At 37.7% G+C, this 12,826-nt stretch overlaps 1 protein-coding gene across 3 annotated transcripts; it reads left to right on the top strand.

Moving 5' to 3' along the window:
- The first annotated feature begins 2,103 nt into the window (after positions 1-2,103).
- On the top strand, positions 2,104-11,937 carry rnf165b (ring finger protein 165b). Of its 3 annotated transcripts, XM_053503920.1 has the most exons (9): positions 2,104-2,330; positions 3,380-6,216; positions 6,393-6,702; positions 6,838-6,972; positions 7,283-7,412; positions 8,547-8,651; positions 8,780-8,875; positions 10,513-10,616; positions 10,728-11,937. In XM_053503920.1, exons 3-9 carry the CDS (start codon positions 6,485-6,487, stop codon positions 10,843-10,845), a joined length of 906 nt encoding a protein of 301 aa, XP_053359895.1. In that variant the 5' UTR covers positions 2,104-2,330; positions 3,380-6,216; positions 6,393-6,484; the 3' UTR covers positions 10,846-11,937. The 3 variants fall into 3 exon arrangements, with proteins under 3 accessions (XP_053359895.1, XP_053359894.1, XP_053359893.1); XM_053503919.1 differs by lacking the exon at positions 3,380-6,216 and having other exon boundaries at positions 6,841-6,972; XM_053503918.1 differs by lacking the exon at positions 3,380-6,216.
- The last annotated feature ends 889 nt before the right edge of the window (positions 11,938-12,826 follow it).

Below are 12,826 nucleotides of genomic sequence, written 5' to 3'. Positions count from 1 at the left end.
GAATGGGTGGAGAAAAGTGTCAGGTGTGTTGTGCGATAAAAGAGTATCAGCGAGAATGAAAGGAAAGGTGTACAGGACAGTGGTGAGACCAGCGATGCTCTACGGCTTAGAGACAGTGCCGCTGAAGAAAAGACAGGAGGCAGAGTTGGAGGTAGCAGAGCTGAAGATGTTGAGGTTCTCTTTGGGAGTGACAAGGATGGATAGGATTAAGAATGAGTTCATCAGAGGGACAACCCTCGTTAGATGTTTTGGAGATAAAGTCAGAGAGGCCAGATTGAGGTGGTTTGGGCATGTTCAGAGGAGAGATTGTGAATATATCGGTAGAAGGATGCTGAGGTTGGAACTGCCAGGTAGGAGGTCTAGAGGAAGACCAAAGAGGAGATTTATGGATGCAGTGAGAGAGGACATGAAGTCAGTTGGTGTGAGAGAAGAGGATGCAGAGGATAGGGTTAGATGGAGGCAGATGATTCGCTGTGGCGACCCCTGAAAGGGAACAGCCGAAAGACAAAGAAGAAGAAGAAGAAGAAGAAATAGAAATGCAAATATATTCATTTATGTTGTTTAGGACTGGGATTTCCTACAGGCTACCTGAGCCTCCAGGAACAAACTGGACTCAATTTAATTGAACATTTTCTGTCAAACTGAACTTCCAGTCTCACATAGATCAATTTTTGCTATCCGTTTTCACCCAAATGAGGATGTTGAGTCTGGTTCCTCTCAAGGTTTCTTCCTATTACCATCTCAGGGAGTTTTTCCTTGCCACTGTCGGCGTCGTCCTCGGCTTGCTCATCAGGGACAATCTTATCATTTTGATTCATACACATTCACATTTCATACAGACTTAAATAGTTCTTTTGATTATGTAAAGCTGCTTTGCGACTATGTCAATTGTTAAAAGCGCTATACAAATAAAATTAAATATATATACATTATATAGTATATTTGTATGTAAATTTATGTAAATATATATCGCAATGTCAAGCAATATCTCTTAAGATAAATATCTGAAAGTATTGAAACTAGATACAGTAATTGTAAATCAGCTTAAGTTTGTGTATATAATGTGTTTAAGTCTCTCTTTTCATTCTTCTTTTCAAGTGAATATTAGGTCTGTATTGCAGGGGTAAATTAATATTTGATAATTATAAGATTGCCTCAGGTTCATGCATGGAACATAATGTAATGTGTTTAATCAGCAGTTTTATCATGTCAATGTTAAAGAGCTACAATCCACTTAAATGCAGTATTGACTCTGACATTACCCTGAATCTTGATATGCACTACTGGTACATAACACAGTCGTTACTAAATTTCTTCTTCTTTATTCTTCTAAGTGGATTCTTCATCTTTTTCAATTATTTTAGAACAGTAAGTTTTTTTTATTGTGACCGTATAAAGTACAATTTTTTTTCTTGTTTACCTTTTTTCTGTTTTACTTGTTCCCATCTATGAAAAACTGTACACTACCTTTATATTTCTGGATGGATATATCTCTAGTATATTCGCTAGCTAGGTCAATTGTCTTGTCAACATGTTTGATCATTAGTAATTTCAAATCAATATTTGGTGGTTCTGATATACAGAAGGGCATACCAGGCCATCCTACAGTTGAAGACAAAACTACTTGGCAGATACACCCCCCAACATCTACTGCCAGCTTATCTTCTTTCCAAAAAGCCTTCTTTCTGTGCCCTCTCCTTCTCCCAACAATCATCCAGCACTCTCTTAATTGGGTGGCTTTCTCCATGTCCTCTTAAAGAGTATTGACATAAAGCTGTAAAAATGGCAAACTGTAAAATAGGCTAGAAAAATCACTACTGTAAAGCTGTAAAACTTTATTAAAGTAAATAATAAAGTAAGTAATAAACTGTGGAAAAGGTTGTTGTTCTGGGAAAGGCTGTTCTAGGAGAAAAGGATTCCTCACCGTCAAAGCATATTCCCCAATATGTAAAAAGGTCAGACAGATTCTCCTGAAAGGATTTACCTAATATTATAACAGCGACCAGGATAGTGAACGATGCATGCGGTGTTCGGGATAGACGTGTCTTTTTTCCTGCTCAGCAACGCCACCTGGAGGTTACTTGCAGGAGTAAGCTGTTCATGTCCAGCTTTGTGTTGATCACACAGCAGCAGTCCGCTGCTCTCCGTCTTTGTCCTCAAGGCAACTGCGCGCTCTGCCTTGAATGTAACGCTAGCTAGTTTTTTCTTTCTAGACGAGTATTTTGAGCCATCATTTTAAAGACTGTTAAAAGATCAGAAGAATTCAAAGATGGTGTTAGTACACGTTGGATACCTGGTTCTACCCGTTTTCGGCTCAGTAAGAAATAGAGGTATTTATTCCGTTTACTTGTCTTAGCCATTAACATTAGCTGTGTACGAAATCTTCCAAAAATACCACTTGCTTGCTAACATAGCTAGCTACGAGCACTTCCCTAGATACAGACACGTCGACCTTGGTGGTAATTCCGCTCTGGCTGTGAGCTAGCGATAAACACAATTCACCGTGGCTGTTTGCTCTCCTTGCTGGCTAGTGAGCAAGCGAAGCAACAAGGGAGGATTTCACATAATCGTTGCATGACCGATTTCTGTTTAGGGCAAGCTAATCTGTTAGCTGGCCAGCTAACAGCTGAATGTTCTGAAAAACATAATACTTTTTTTTTTATTTAGCGAAGCACATATTAATTTGAGCATTGTTTTGTCTTTAGTAACTGCATATATATGTGTGTGTGTATGTGTGTGTTTCATTGGTGTCTAATTTCCCCTTTAAGCGTTAATATTCGTGCGCGGCTAGCTAGTTAGCTAGTGCCGCTAATAGACAATGAAGGCCTGAGACAGTAGCTTTTGGAGATTGTGTGGCTATTTGGTGTAGCTGATTTTACATGGCAATCCATTTGTGCAAACTGAATTTTTATAGATGTCAAAAATTAACCGAACAGTTAAAATGTGAACATTGTGTTTGAGAGATATTAGCATTTAAGCTGCAGTTCTTTGTAATGGCCGCTAATCAGCTAGCTGTTCGGGTATTATTGTTTTTCAGCAAATAGTAGGTAACTATACGATCCGGCTTCCATGAAATGTTTAAGTGCAATGGCATTTGGATATTGTTCGCCAATTCAATAATTATTCCTACGCTTACATTGGAGGACGGGGCTCACAGGGTGAGACATCCGCTAATTAGCTATCTAGCTAACTATGCTTAGCTTGCTCACATCGTCTACTAGCTGCCCGATTGACTAGCTAGCTGAGCGGATGTAGCTAGCTGGTTAACTAAGCTAGCGTGGCACTGATTTTTTTTCTTTTCTTTTTTTTTTTTAACCATGGAGTGGCATCAACGATTTCATTGTGCTTTTATTTCTGTTTCTTATTTCCTGTCTCATAGTATCGAGGCTGGCTCTACATTCTGCATTATCCGATCTTTGTCGTCCCCCCTCCATTGTGTAGCTAATGATCATCTGCTGCTGTGTGGTGTGGCCTCTGCCTGTTCTCTGCATTTAGCTGTTTTGTGATCCCCCTTCTTCATTTCCTCTTTCCATCCGAAGACGACATTGGTATTTGAACACCCAAGAACAGTGCTCCCCTATGTTAAAGATAAAAAAATAATAATAACATTGAGCTAAAATGTTTCTCTATGTTAAGTTGACATAGTTAACCCGTATACAGTAGCAATAGAGGAGTTGACTCATGTACATCCCTTCCAGCCTTGGTAGTCAACATGTGTAAATTCCTGTAAAGTGGATGCATTTTGCAGTTTCTTATTCAAAGAAAGCATCATGCCCTTCGTACTAGCAAAGGTGCATTGTACCCACCGGATGTGCTGGCTTTATGTATTTATTTGTTTGTTTAGTTAAAAATTGGACACATTTATAATTTTACTTCCTATATCACAGGCTCCAAACCTTAGTCCTGGAGTACATCCTGTTCTGCACATTTTGATTCTGCTCTCAACACACCTGATTCGGCTAATAATGTAAACATTAACCATTCCAGAGTTAAATTAGGTGTGTTAGAGCAGGCAGAACACAATCATGTGCAGGACAAGTGGTATTCCAGGACCAGAGTTGGGAATCTGTAGTCTGTATGGCTATAACAAGAAATTGTGTTAAACATTTCTATTTTCACAAACATGCTATGCAATGTAATAGCCGCACAAACGTTACACTGCACCTGTGTTCATCACCCAGACATGTGCCACGTGGCTTTAACAACTGCCTACATAAGGCTCATCAATACACACAGCATAAAAATTTGCTAATTAATTAAGCCCTTTACTTGATCTCTGCACTAACAAATTCCAAAATGCTATCCATTTCACAGGGATGTTTAATTTCCTGCACTGCTACAAATATCCTCTATTAGAGTGAAAATGTCTATTGTTTGGTTGTGGTTTCTCTACCTTTTGTTCTGATAATAGACTTCAGTGCATGAATCACATTATTCATTTTTTTTTTATTCAACATTGATTAGACTCCAATGTAATCTTTCTGTAGAAAAGATGTACCCTGCTGTACTGTAATGTGCTGTAGCCAACACATCTGCTCATTGGATGCTGCTTTTGTTCTGTTTAACCCTGTACGGAGCATGGTGGGCCTTGCCTTTGGTCAATGTTGTTTTTATTTGTTGCATGGTGTTATTATTATTATTATTATTATGACACAAATCCACACATACTAATATTTTTCAATAAAGAATATAGTATTTTTCCTAACCTCCAGTGTGCTTCTTGCTGATTTCCATTTATTGCCCCCTTCCCACCTCCTCCCTCCTGCTGTGACAAAGATAGATTCCTTGCTTTCTTCATCATGAGAGCTCACTGAGTTTATATGTGGCCATTTATGTTGATTATTTAGGGACTTGAAGGTATAATAAAAACTCAGTGGTTCTGTAGACATCAAGTGTTTTAAAGAAATTTGAACTTTATACTTATTTAACTACTGCTTGGCATTATCTCTCTCTTTTTAAATTGCAAATCTTAAAAAAAAATTAAAATGGTGGCATTATGAACAGATTAAACTATGCCTTGAGGTATTTTGTTAGTAAGTTATTCCAAGATAATGTCCCTATCCTACACTCACACCTGGAAGACATTTTGGCAGTGTGTGTGGGAAATTTCTTTACAGATGTAATAAATATAAAACTACTTGGGACTCAGATGGTTTAAATAAATAATTCATTCAGTTTGTTGTTTGCCAAAGGACATACATTCATGTAGCACATTTGGCGAACATAACATCATTATGAAACAATTGGGTTTCAGTTATTCAAGATGTAAATTGAGTTATTTTAACCTGCTCTTTTTTTTTTAGTCTTTGACCAAACAGAATCAATAGTGATAAAACTCAGTGTTTCAGACTTAAAGGATACCTTAATAATCTTATTACTTAACATGAGGATTTTAAATTAAAAATAAGTTATTTAGATTAAAATATTTTTAGGTTAGTGAAGAACAGCCAAGAACATGTTACTTTATATGCCAATGTTATTTAATCCAGGTGTGTTGATAGATTGCACAAAACAAATGATGTAAAATCCCAAAGAGCCAGTTAACAATCACCAAACAGAAAGCATGACGGATGGCCATAAGAAGTCCTAGGTTTTCACAAATATGCAGCATATTTTTTGAAGGAAAATAATTTTGGGTGTTAACATCCCTTTTTATAGTTTACCAATTGCAAGTTATTATTGCTGATTATATTATTTTTGTACTTAAGTGTAGATATTTTCTTCATGTTATATTCACCCTATTTACACCAATATTGAAGATGCATAGAAATGTTCAGCCACATGTCTTGTCAAGGTCCATTATGTCACTTTTTAATTTCATGTCTGTTCAATTAAAACATGTTTGTTTCCCATATGCACTCAGAACAAATCATTAAATCATAACACTGATTTATTATTTATTTCTTGTGTACTTGTGTAATGAGAATTTATTTTGCTCTGCTATTTTCTTGCATGCTATGCCAGGACAACTATACAAGTAACTTAGTGAATCTTTCATCTAAGCCAAAGCCCATAGATTTTTCAGGGTCTTTGAGACAGCAGGTGTGACCAAGGAACCCCCTCTGAGAGGCTCAGCTAGATGCTTGGAATAGTCAGTGAATAATAGTAGACTTGCTTACATCTGTTGTTGAAGTGTCAGCTGCTGAGAGGTGAGAAGTGACCATGAGAACCAAAATGATACGACATGCTGCTGATGACTACCACTGCGATGCCCTGGTAGTATCATAAGCCAGTATATTTGTACAAAACACTTTAACTTCACTCTGCATTCTTCAAAAGTGCAGTATGGTTTGGGGAGTTTAGGAGAGCTGATAAACAAGAGTTGTACATTAATTTAAAAATGTGCATCTCTTTGTCCAACGTTAGTTGACGTGGTGTCGTTGTTCTTGCAGGATCTCAGTTTAACAGGCATCAGCATAGCCATGCTACCTCTTGCCGGCATTTCCAAGTAGGGCCCCAGGCCCAGATCCCTGTTGACTTCCCAATGCCCCATCCAGGACAATCTCAGGCGGGCATAAACCCGCACCTTGGCCCAACACACCAGCCAGCTGCCCCGTTGCATCCTCCCCTTGGCCACATACCAGCACCACAGTTCCAGGACATCCAAGGCCCCCCCTTCCTACCTCAGGCTTTACACCAGCAATACCTCATCCAGCAGCAGATCCTGGAGGCACAGCAGAGGAGGTTCCTTCCACAGCCCAGGTCAGACATTGGAAAATCTATAGCCTGCCAAGTTATGCATTATTTGGACGTCATAAAATGCTAACATAAAAAAGCCTAAAATGACAAAACCACATATATATTGATGAGCTGATATCAAACCTTCATTCTTTCAAGCAGACATGGCCAAGAGAGAACAGCACACCATGCCCAGACGATCCGTCCCCCCTATGAATACCCCCCTTCCATACATGTTCCTCCCCCTCCACCTGTGCCACAGCAGCCACGCTATCTTGCTGAAGGAACAGACTGGTAATGTTCAAAATCCACATTTTTTAAAAACATGTCTTGGCTACTTTAAAGTTTTTTTAAAAAAGTTTATTTATTTTTTTATTAAGTTTTAAGTTTATTAGTTTTGTTAAATACAACAGCACATCATCATATAGGCATGTTACCATACAGAGTGAGTAAATATTGTTTTTATTGAAATATAAAGCACATTAGACTAAACAGCAAATGTCAGGTAGATCTAGATGCAAATATATACGAGAGTCAATAAAACATAAATGCAAATGGTGAATGCAAAATCTGTAAACACATGGTTGATGGTTCTTCTTCTCAGGGACTTGAGTGTGGACCCTGGTCTACCTCATTCACACTACCATGTCCCTCAGCTGCCGCAGCACTATCAGCACTACCTGGCCTCTCCAAGGCTGCACCACTTTCCCAGAAATGCATCTTCAGCACAAGTGGTATGTCTTCCATATTCCTTACAATAAGGTGATATGCATCAATTTATGGATGAACTGTATTATGGAAGTTGCCTGTTGATTGTTCAGACCATTTTCAGTAAGGTGTATCTTTGGTTAGATGTTTTTCCATACTAAGAAGAATTTACACTAACTATCCTCTTCATTAGGAATAGTGGAAGGTATTAGGAATACCTTTCATTTAGGTATCTAATCAGCCCATCATGTGGCACAAATGAAATGCAGCAGGTGCCATAGAGGAGCTTCAGTAAATACATAAGCAGTGGTCTTAGGGAAACAGTTGTTGTTGCACATCAATCTGGAAAGGTTAAACAACCATTTTCAAAGAATTACAGTGAGAAAGATTATTCACAAGTGGAAAGCAATCAAGACTAGGAGTGGACGTCCCAGCACATCAGGCTGTGCGTTGCTCAGACAAATACAAAAAAAACAAGAGCTTTATCCCAGACCTTTCAGGGCTCACTTTAAGTCCTTGACGGCACAATTAGAAGAAGACTGAACAAAGACAGAATATGGAAGCATGACTGAGGTGCGCAAAATTGCATGTGATTCAACCACAGTGTCAGAAGGATTAATAAAACCTAAGTGCTGTTTAGCTTTAATACCAGCACCATGTTTGGTTAAACCAAGCAGCATTTCAGCAGAAACACCTGCTGTCAAGCACAGTATTGGAGGGGTGACGATTGTGGCTTGTTTTGCAGTCACAGGATATGGGCATCATGCAGTCATTGAGTTGACATTGGAATCCACTGTATACCTAAGTATTCTAGAGGTAAATGCGAGGCCATCTGTCTGACAGCTAAAACTGTGTCAAAATTTGGTCATGCACCAGGACAATGATTTGAATCACACTAGTAAATCTACAGAACTACATATATATTGATGGAGTGGCTAAAAAAAATAAAAGGTTTTAAAATGGCCTAGTCGAAGTCTTCTTCTAAAAAACATTAGAAGAAGGACACAAAATTTTCATAATGGTGAGGATTCTGTAAATACTAAATTTGGCAAATTATTGTGTCTCACAGACACATTTGCCTTAACAAGCAATTTACATTGGAAATGATTTTAGTTCAGATAAACTAATGTTTTATGGAATAAAATGTCTTGTTTTTACAGGTTGTCCATGAGATCAGAAACTACCCTTATCCACAGTTACATCTATTAACCCTGCAGGGCCTCAATCCCTCCCGCCATGCCACCGCTGTGAGGGAAAGCTATGAGGTAGTGTCTCATCCTTTTCTGACCAGGAGAAGCAATTAACACTTTGTAAAGTGCTACCCCACTTAAAAGGGTCTCAGTTGTTAAACATTGTTCAGAAAATAAGGACTAGTGAATGTTTTTCATTTCAGGAACTCTTACAGCTGGAAGACAGGCTTGGTAATGTGAATCGGGGGGCTGTGCAGACTACCATTGAGAGGTTTACCTTTCCTCATAAATACAAAAAGGTGAGCTCGACTAAATAAAATGTTCATGTTAATGAGCAAATAATTATTAATATGCAGTTCTGTAAAATATCACACAATTATAGATACAATGCATCTCCAAGAAAAATCGATAAAAAGTGTATAAACTTTAGATCTAATTTAAGCTATTACTACACAAAAAGGAAACATCATAGCTGGACATGCTTTTCTTTCCAGTAGCCCTGTACTTATCAGCACTTTTCAGAAAGATAAAGACACTATTAAGTTGGATTAAGTTGGATAAATGCTGCAGTTATTAATATGTTTTAGCTGGCAACAATTCCTTTAACCCCAACTGATGCAGTGAGCATTTTTTTATTGCATTTTCCTTACAGTCAGATGATGTCATGGAAAAGATTTTATTTTTTACTGATGAAACAGACATCTCAATAAACATACAGTGGATAGAAAAGATCTACATAATGGAACATTTGAATTAACCAGTCACATTCAAACTCATGTTTAAAAGTAACCACCATTCATCTGTCATGACACAAACAGCATGATTCTGTTTAATTCCCAATAAGGATGCTATTTCTTTACAATTTTCTTAACATTTTCTTGGGTTTCTTGCATTTTCCATGTCTGCTCAAGACATAATCGGCAAAGTGCTTTGAAAGCATTTACTGAATCTTACTGTTGACAGGTATCAGATAGGAGAGGGGTAAACAGATTAGATGTTCCATACATTCGCTTTATACATATATGCAACAGATGATAAAAATAACCTAAATGATGTAATACAATTAGAATGGATGGATTACAGCATCAGTTTCTTAAACATGCTGTTATGGTTCTTTTTCGCACTAATGATTGTCTGGCTCTTCCTTTTTTTAAACATGTCCATTAGAAGAAATTTTGCAAAAGGAACTGCACAGTAGCTTAAACATCAGTTAACACCAGCCTGTTTAGTGTGAATGTTAAACTGTCTTTTAGCCAAACATTCTGTATGTATATTAACCACACCATAAAAATAATTATACTGTCTAATAATTGACCTTCTAGATTTACACATGTAAGCATCAAGAACTTAAAGATGAAATTATGTCTTTTCTCATATCTTGTTGTACATTTGAAAGGGGTAGTAAATGCCCACATTTGTTTATTGAAGCTATTATTTTATTTTATTTATTATAAAAGACGAGGTGTCAGAGGAAGGAGGGTGGTATGAGGAAGGACAGAGACAGTCTTGGCATCCAGTCACAGATATATAATGACAAGATGAGTGGGTGGCAAGATCCTCAAACATGCATCTGTACATTTTTGTACAGGTGATAAAAATCAGTCATAGTGCATGGTTTAGAATTATAGCAATCCCCTATAGTCACATTGCAGCTAATATCTTGATTAACGTTCTTAACATCTTGTTACGTCTATATTATCCTGGTCTGGTTTTAATTTATTTATCACTTTCTTGTAATTGATCCTGGTCTTGGAGTCTTGGTAACTTGGCGCTCTGATCCTCTGGTGTTGGTTTCAGTTCTTGTAAGGGTGTACTTATGTACTTAAACACATATGCAGCTATGATTCTACGACAGGAATTTCTATGCACTGGATTGTTATAATGATATGTTTTTTTTTTTTCCCCCATTTGTTTGTTTTGTGTTCCTGTATATCAGAGAAGACCACTGGAGCTTAAAATAGGGATGGATGAAGATGAACTGGACACAGATGAGAAGTGTACGATTTGCCTGTCGATGCTTGAGGATGGAGAGGATGTGAGGTAGTATACAATTCTAATTTTTTTCTTAATCATCTTGGTTATGTTTCTGCCTAAAGTTTGATGTATAACTGATGCTAACATATATGTATATATATATTTTTTTCCCATCAGGAGATTACCCTGCATGCACCTCTTCCATCAGGCTTGTGTTGACCAGTGGCTTGCAACCAATAAGAAGTGTCCAATTTGCAGGGTGGACATTGAGACCCAGCTGACTCCAGACAGCTGATGTCTTCTGTAGCGTTGGTGAAAGGTCTGCCATTTTTCCTGTCCCTTTCTGGGTACTTTGCCAAATGTCTGTCTCTCCATCACCTCTCACCTTTGACCTTGCCTTCTGAGCCAACTCGAAACGTGAATCTTTAATCCATGTAGGATTAAAGCTGAATAGCAAAGTGAGCAAAAATGTAAAGGAGTCTGAGGATTCATGGAGAAGAATGTTCAGATCTGTGCGAGTGTCCAGAGCAGGTGTCAGTGTGACTTTTTTTGCCGAGACGGTTTCCTATCAAAGTCCCCTGCATGGACATTCGGTGTGTTTAGGACAGTAAGTGCATCCCCTGGTTGATCTCAACTGCAGATAACCTAAAGCTTTTCCTCTGTCACGATGTTTCATAATGCATTATAACACGAAGTTTATGAAGCTTTCAAATTTCCAAATGTTAGTAGTAGTCAAGTTATGTATTTCAGATGTTCTGCATTGTTCTATAGTGCAGTCGATCAACTCAAAAATATTCAAAATGAGTTTTATATGGGAACAATATGTGAATGGAGATAGTAAAGTAGTACAATATATGTACTGAGTAGAGTCAAAAGGCAAATGGATTTAAAACACACACAAAATCCTGATAAGGAATGTGTAAGGAAAACTTTATTCTCAAAAGTCAAGTAATCCAACGGTATGACACTATGACACTAACGATTATTAACTGTAATTATCAGAAGTGATATATAATATACTTTCTATAACCATGGTGACAGCAAGACCAGGCTTGATTTAAGCTGTGACAGTATGTATTTGTGCTTGTGAAATCTCCATGCTTAGAAAAGTTTCAAAATGCATGTTCTGTGAGAGGCTGAGGCTTGTTTTCAGGAACATAATGGAAAGATGGGCAGTTTGTGCATGATGGATATCTTACTAATTCTGAAGACACTGTGTTCTCAACATGTCACTGAAGAAACCAGGAGTGAGATGTATACCATAATGCCTGTAGGACAAGCACACATTCTAATAACAACAGCCTACTTCTCAGTGTTTCCATTAGCAATGTACGTATGTGTGTGGTATTGCTTGAAAGTACGGCATATGTAGAGTATGAAGCTAACTCAAGAAAGCAGTCATATTGTGCATGAAAACTGTTGCTGCCATTTTTAGGGGAGATGAAACGGGAGAAAAGCCATTGTTTTATAGATACCAAACATAACTTTTCTAAACTGTATTTTGAGTTCATTTCATTCTTTCCATTCTGTTCTTCATGTTTTTCCCTGATTTCGATGAATATGCCAACCTAGTCGTGGGGCTGTTTCAGCTTCTCACCATTCTAAATAAGTAGCTGCAATGCTGGAAAATAATATTTATTGTTGTCTTAATGTAGCTAGCTGTTATTTTTGTAAATGCACTATATTATGAGGTTGCCTGACTTCTATGTGATTGTGAATGTTTCTCTTGTCCCTGCTTATGCATTTGCACTCAGTGACCTGTCTCTTTGAACGTGTACACTGCGGTTGCTCCTGACGGTATCCATCCAAAAAGTAGTAGCGTGGCCTACATTAGTCATTAGTTCCACTTGTATTACTTAAATTCCTGAAACCCTAGCTTAAATGTATGTGACTACATGGCTTAGTAGCATTTCTGACACTAATTTGACAAAAAAAAAAAAAATGCATTGCGGTGCAGCAGTGCATTAATTAATACAACTTGCTTGTTTTTGTTCGCTTTTCCCAGGATTATAGTCGGTTTGAAGCGTTGTAGTAAATTGTACTTGAGAAACAAAGAACTGGAGAGGTTTTCGTTTCCGTTAAAAATTAAATTGGCTTTATTATTACTATTATTATTATTATTATTATTATTATTATTATCATGATTGTCTCAGTGAGAGTTTAGTGTAGCTAACCCTTGCTGGCCTTTTTGTGTGTGAGCAGTGTTAATGTCTGTTGAGCTTCCTTCTGTGACTTCAATGAAACATTTCCTTCAGAAGGTACAGAGCAGTCTTTTC

Source organism: Clarias gariepinus, chromosome 9 (assembly GCF_024256425.1).
Source record: "Clarias gariepinus isolate MV-2021 ecotype Netherlands chromosome 9, CGAR_prim_01v2, whole genome shotgun sequence".
Taxonomy (NCBI): Eukaryota; Metazoa; Chordata; class Actinopteri; order Siluriformes; family Clariidae; genus Clarias; species Clarias gariepinus.
This window is presented reverse-complemented; position numbering and strand designations above follow the sequence as displayed.